The sequence below is a fragment of the Danio rerio genome, chromosome 17 (assembly GCF_049306965.1).
Source record: "Danio rerio strain Tuebingen ecotype United States chromosome 17, GRCz12tu, whole genome shotgun sequence".
Classification (NCBI taxonomy): Eukaryota; Metazoa; Chordata; class Actinopteri; order Cypriniformes; family Danionidae; genus Danio; species Danio rerio.
In genome coordinates this window covers 44,207,501-44,214,676 of record NC_133192.1, presented here as the reverse complement: position 1 = coordinate 44,214,676, position 7,176 = coordinate 44,207,501, and the positions used below count along the sequence as shown (strand labels likewise).

At 35.7% G+C, this 7,176-nt stretch overlaps 1 protein-coding gene across 2 annotated transcripts in view; it reads right to left on the bottom strand.

Moving 5' to 3' along the window:
* Positions 1-1,389: 1,389 nt before the first annotated feature.
* The window catches only part of slc4a1ap (solute carrier family 4 member 1 adaptor protein), a 24,135-nt gene continuing 18,348 nt past the window's right edge, over positions 1,390-7,176 (bottom strand). For both annotated transcript variants that reach the window (XM_685743.11, XM_009293235.5), the window contains exons 13-14: positions 7,034-7,103; positions 1,390-5,943 (exon numbers count right to left, since the gene is read on the bottom strand). In XM_685743.11, coding sequence (XP_690835.5) covers positions 5,894-5,943; positions 7,034-7,103 — 120 coding nt within the window. In that variant the 3' untranslated portion in view covers positions 1,390-5,893. The remainder of the gene's footprint in view (positions 5,944-7,033; positions 7,104-7,176) is intronic.

Sequence of the window (7,176 nt, the reverse complement as noted above, 5' to 3'; positions counted from 1 at the left end):
AATGACGGAATAACATTAGACTATTAGCACATCAAAAATCTGCAGTACGCCTATACTCGCATTCACATACATGCATAAATTACACGTACAGGTACCCTCAAACAAACACACATATGTATATCTATGTGTACCGGCCACTTTGTTAGATACACTTTACTAGTACCGGGTTGGACCTTTTTTTGCCTTCAGAACTGCCTTAATTCTTCGTGGCAAAGATTCAACAAGGTACTGGAGATATTCTTCAGATTATGGTCCATATTGACATGATAGCATCACGCAGTTGCTGCAGATTGGTCAGTTGCACATCCATGATGTGAATCTCCCGTTCCAGCACATCCCAAAGGTGCTCTATTGGAATGAGTTACAGTGACTGGGGAGGCCATTTAAGTACAGTGAACTCATTGTCATGTTCAAGAAACCAGTCTGAGATGATTCACACTCTATGACATGGCATGTTATTCTGCTGGAAGTAGCCATTAGAAGATGGGCACACTGTGGTCATAAAGGGACGCTCATGGTCAGCAACAATACTTAGAAACTGGCATGGTGTAAAATACAAATAAGCAACACACATTTCTAAGGCGATTTTCATGGTCTGAAAATATAGACTGCAGACACGGTAGGTTCACTGAAAATATTTATTCATTAGATTAACTACATTTTTTTTAAAGGCAAATGGTTGCAAACAATTTGTATGGGCCGAATTTAAACAAACTTAATGTAGTAATTGTTAGCTGTCGCCTTACAGCAAGAAGGTCGCTGGTTTGAGCCTCGGCTGGGTCAGTTGGCGTTTCTGTGTGGAGTTTGCATTTTCTCCCTGCGTTTGTGTGGGTTTCCCCCACAGTCCGAAGACATGCGGTACAGGTGAATTGGGTAGGCTAAATTGTCCGTAGTGTTTGCGTGTGAATGAGTGTGTGTGGATGTTTCCCAGAGATGGGTTGTGCCTGGAAGGGCATCCGCTGTGTAAAAACGTGCTGGATAAGTTAGCGGTTCATTCCGCTGTGGCAACCCCTGATGAATAAAGGGACTAAGCCGAAAAGAAAATGAATTGTTAAACTTAATTTGTTTAAATTCAGCCCATATAAATTGTTTGCAACCAGTTGCCTTTAGAAATTGTAGTAAATCCAATGAACCACGTTTTCCTGTTATATTAAGTTTTAACAATAAAATATAAACTTTAACACGGTATTTGGTCTATATATTTATTTTATTTTTTTTAAATAAATTAAATCATCACAGAATGAAAGCCAAATATAAAGTGCTTATGCAAAGAGAAACGTGTGTGTGTGTGTGTGTGTGTGTGTGTGTATGTTTTTGTATGTCATATCACAAAGCAGGCTTTACATAGTTAAGGCTTTAATGATCCAAAAACACTCAAGCAACCACAAATTAGAGACAGAAGCAAAATGTCTATTTAAGTAGACATACACACAAAATACAAAAAGTCTCCAAGCAAATGGAGAATTCAATAGAACTAAAAGTGATGGACAAACTGAGAGAGACCAGTGAATAAGTAGGCCTAAAAAAATCCAAGCCAGCTCACACTCTCACACATCACCAACAGTCACTCTTCATTAATATGAAGAAACAGCGAATACACACAAATGATGTGCACAGAGCTCACTTTCACTGCCTTTTATGCAAACACACACACACAGACGGACTGATTCATTAACAGCTTGCTCCCAATCCTAGAATGCCAAGGAAGTGTCCAGATGGCTGGTAAAGCCACCTCTCTCTGAGGAGGCATCGTTAGTAGTCAACAGAACTGCATCCAAAAGCGAGCTCTTGCCATACAGTGTGTGTGTCCACTCAGCCAATCAGAGCAGGGAGTGTGTGCAGGGATGACCAAACAGCCAACGGAGTGGTCAATGAGTTTGCTTTATGGGATAGTTCACCCAAAAATGAAAATTTCCTGTTAACTTACTCCCCCAATAGGTCATCCATATGTAGATCCGTATAATGCTTTCAATGGTGGTAGATTAAAAATAAAGACATACAAACAACTCCAAATCAATAGCCATGGCTTCTGATGACACATTGACGCCTTCTAAAGTAAAACGATCACTCTGTGTAAAAAATTAAACAGTATTTACATTATTATGAATCTTAATCCACAGCCTGGTCAAACTGTTCACAGCATGTCTAAATGTAGTCCTGACGTTTTGATGACAAATACATGAGGATTAGTGACAAAATCTCCGATATGAATTGATTATGTACAGCAGGCTTTAAATTTTGAGAAATGCCCTGTGAAAATAACATGACCTGACACGTTACAGGGTCTGAAAGGTTTAAAGCAACAGGAATACAACTGGACTACATTCGCATAATCGCGCCAAGATCTGTTCGACCAAGCTGTGGATTGAAGCTAATCTTGTAAATAATGTCCACAGACTGATTGTTTGGCTTCAGAGGACCTCTGTGTCATCAGGAGCCATGGCTATTGATTTGGACTTGTTTGTACGTGTTTATTTTTAATCTCAAAAGACTGTCCCCATTGACTGCCATTAAAAGATTCACAACAGATTGATAGAAAAATAGTCTTTAATGATCTACTGAAGAAAGAAAGGGCACCTAGATCTCAAATGACCTGTAGATGAGTACATTCATTTTTGTGTGAACTGTCCCTTTAAGATTATTTAAAATGATCCCAGAACGGAAATTTGTGGCTAGAGATTTTTGTCACCAACGACAGTGATCAAACAACTGACATGATATTGTCATTAAGAAAATATAACGTCAAAATGAAATATATTGTATCTGAAAGAACAGCAAAAAAATAAAAATAAATCCAAAATACAGTTTGAGAAATCTTCTAGACCAGTGGAGCATTTTTGTTTTGCTAGCATATAGGACAGTATGCGGAAGTAAATGTTGATATAAACAACAATGAAAATAGACCTTTTTGCAAACCTTAAAGTGATAGTTCACCAAAAAAAAAAAGAAATTTATTTCTTTAACTACTCCCCCTCACGTTGTTCAAAACACAGTTTAAGAAACTTTAGGTGTAAACGAGAGCTCCCTCATCCTCCATTTTCAGAGAAGTACTGAAAAAACTCCTCAGAAACAGGTCATTATGCCTTCAGTGGATCAATCGGAATAATATCAAGCTAAAAAACACAAATAATATTGACAGTTTCTTCTCCTCAGTGTCAGTATAGGGCGCACACTCACATATCATGCTTACCACAAATACGCCCATGCTTTGTTTCAAACAGAGAAGGTTTTGCTTGAAAGTGGCACTTTAGAATGCGCACAATATACTGACACTGAGAAAAAGAAAATGTTGAATAAAGTTATTATTTTTGTTATATGTGTGTGATAAGTCAATAGTTACAGACATTCAGCTTTCTTCAAAAATATCGTCTTTAGAGTTCAGCAGAAGAAACAAACTCAAAGATTTGGAATCACTTTAGGGAGAGTAAATAGTGAGTGAATTTTCATTTTTGTGTGAACTTTTCATTTAAGCTTATTAAAATGATCCAAGAACAGAAAATTGTGACATGAGATTTTTGTCACCAATGACAGTGATCAAACAACTGACATGATATTGTCATTAAGAAAATATAAAGTCAAAATAAAATATATTGTATCTGAAAGAGCAGAAAAACAACAAATAAAATCAAAAAAATCAGATTCAGAGAAATTAGTTCTTCTACACCAATGGAACATTTTTAATTTGCTAGCATATAGAACAGTATGCGGAAGTGCTGATCTAAAAATAGACCTTTTTGCAAATCTTAAATTGTTAGTTCACCCAAAAGTGAAATGATGTCATTAATTACTCCCACCTCATGTTGCTCAAAACACAATTAAAGATATTTTAGGTGTAAACCGAGTGCTCCCTCATCCTCAGTGTCAGTATAGGGTGCACGCTCACATATTATGCTTATCACAGATATGCCTGTGCTTTGTTTCAAACAGAGAAAGTTGCGCTCAGAATCGGGACTGCAAAACAACAAATAAATCCAAAATACAGTTTGAAAAATTAGTACTTCTCAACCAGTGGAAAGTTTTTGATTTGCAAGCTTATAGGACAGTATGCGGAAGTAAATGCTGATCTGAAAACAGACATTTTTGCAAACCTTTAAGCATAAATTCACCCAAAAATGAAATGTCATTAATTACTCCTACTCAAGTTGATCAGAACACAATTAAAAATATTTTAGGTGTAAACCGAGAGCTTCCTCATCCTACATTTTCAGAGAGGTACTAAAAAGAGTCCTCAAAATAGATCTATACGCCTTCCGTAGTTCAATCGGAATAATATCAAGCTACAAAATTCAAAAATATTTTTTTGATTAAAGTTTCTCAGTGTCAGTATAGGGCGCACACTCACATATCATGCTTACCACAGATACGCCTGTGCTTTGTTTCAAACAGAGAGAGTTGCGCTCGGAACTGGAGCTTTTCAATGCGCACAATATACTCACACTAAGAATAAGAAAATGTTGAATAATTTGTTATTTTTGTTATATGTGTGCGATAAGTCAATGGTTACAGATTTTCAGCTTTCTTCAAAACATCATCTTTAGAGTTCAGCAGAAGAAAGAAACTCAAAGATTTGGAATCACTTTAGGGAGAGTAAATAGTGAGTGAATTTTTATTTTTGGGTGAACTATTCCTTTAATATCATCACAATCAACAAGGGGGAAGAAAAGTATATGTTTACCTGATGGAGGAACCCAAACACAGTAGTCTGGGTCATCCTCTGGGTACTTGGACATGGTCACGGGCGAGAAACAAGACTTTTGAATGTGCACAAAAAACTGACACTGAAAATAAGAAAACTTTTTTAGAAAGTAGTTATTTTTGTTTTACGTGTGCGATAACGTTTTCTCATAATCTGATAATATTCCAATTGAAGCACTGAATGCAAACTGTAAAAAGCAATTACTTAATAAAGTTTATTTTACTTAAAAAATAATTAAGTATTTCTGTTGTAACACTTAGAAGTGTTACATTTACTTGTTTTTAAAAGTACATAGCTCATTTTCTCAATAATTTGAAGGCAATGTGTTTACTCACTTTTTCAACTAATCACTTTTTATAGTATAAAACTGCCTTGAATTTATTAGGTAAAAGAGCTATGTGCCTAAATCTAAACAAACAAGTTCAGTGAACTTAACCGGTTTAAGAATTACTTAAATGTTTAAAGTAAAATCAACTTGTCACTTTTAAAGAGAAGGATTTACTGTTTATTACAGTGTATGATCTGTTTTGAGGATGGTTCTTTTCTGAACTTTCAGCAAATAGGGGACCTTGCAGTCTATGGAAGATGAGGGAGCTCTCGGATTTCACCTAAATAACTTCATTTGTGTACTGAAGATGAATGAAGGTCTCAAAGATTTGAAAAGACATGGGGATTACCAATTAATAACATAATTTTCATTATTTTTGTGGTGAACTAACCCTTTAAGCAATGTCCACTCCAAAACTCTCCCAAAAACATCCTAGACATTTGGCTAACAGGCCAGTTGTGGAAAATGAATGCATTCGAATGAAAATCGCATGATGTGAAAATCAGTTTCCATGTCCAAATAACATCTGAGCTCATCTGTGCTGCTTGTGTTCCTCGATGTTCCTTGTATGGAGTGAAAACGCAGATGCAGAGAGAAAATGATGTTCACTTTTCGAAGTCTAGAACATGTGCCTCAAACTCGATTTCTGGAGGGCTGCAGCTCTGCACAGTTTTGGTCAAACCCTAATCAAACACAGCTGATCCAACTAATCAAGGTGCTCAAGACTTTAAAGCAGGTGTGCGTTGAAGAAAGTTGAAGCTAGACTATGCAGAGCTGTGGCACTCCAGGAATTGAGTTTAAGACCACTGGACTAGAATGAATGTTGAGTTGACTCCATTTTAGTGAAGATGGCCTCCCCTTTTCGGTTTTCAGTATCCATACTTATCATTCAGATGTGTCCGACCATCACCAGTCTGACCTATTCAAAGCAGGGTAAAATAAAGTCCAAATGTCTGGTTAAAGCCAACATGAAATGACATCTGCAATATAAATAATTTCCATAATTACACAATGTACATTTATTAATACGATAAATGGAAATGACCTTAATGTATAGATATTGTAGAATCGCATTAAAAACATAACAGAGCAATGAACCTGACAGACAAGCTATACAAAAATTGGTCTCAATGATACTGTACACACAGTAAAAAGTATTTCATAGCAGATTATAGACAATAAAATACACTTTAGGCCAATGGTGAATCTTTGTCTATCGGTTACATCATCAATTGCCAGATTTCTAACAGACTATAATACTGAGAACAGTTTGTTTTCTTTATGTTAGCTTAACATTATTCCAACATAATCAACATACTAACAAAATGGAGGATCTCTTTTTCTCTCACTTTTTTATTTATAGAAATTAAGAAACTCTAAACTTGTAATAACCTCCAGCCATTAAAGCAAATCCCTTTGTGCAGTCTTTAATGTGTTTTCTCATAATGAAAGTACCTAAATCCTTACAAACTTCAAGATTGTTTTGAAGTGTCTTATAAACAAAGCTATTAATCTCTGTTTGTTAAATTTAGTATTCAGTTACAGTCTATAAATTGAGTTTAAAATGGTGCAGTGCTTAAAATTTTAGATTTTTTATGTACTTTTCTAACTGCACAAATTGACTAAGCCACTTAGAGATTTGTATATCAGCACAAGTACTATTTAAAGGGATAGTTCACCCAAAAATGAAATTTGTCATAATTTACTCACCCTTTGCTTGTTTCAAACCTTTAGGAGATTTTTAGTTTTTTTTTACTGCCGAACACTAAAGAAGGTATTTTAAATAATGTTAGAAAACTGTAACCATTGACTTCAATAGTATCTGTTTTTCAGTGGAAGTCAATGGTTTTCAGCTTTCTTCAAAATATCTTCTTTAGTGTTTAACAGAAGAAAAAAACTCTTCAAGATTTGGAACCACTTGGGGAAGATTTAATGTAGGTACATTTTCATTTTTAGGTGAACTACTAATTTAATATCATCAACAAGGGGGAAGAAAAGTATATGTTTACCTGATGGAGGAACCCAAACACAGTAGTCTGGGTCGTCCTCTGGGTACTGCTTGGACATGGTCACAGGAGGCTAGAGGAAAGGGTATACATATGAATATAGCTGGATGGACACAACAAAACCCCATACTAAAACCGTAAGTTTT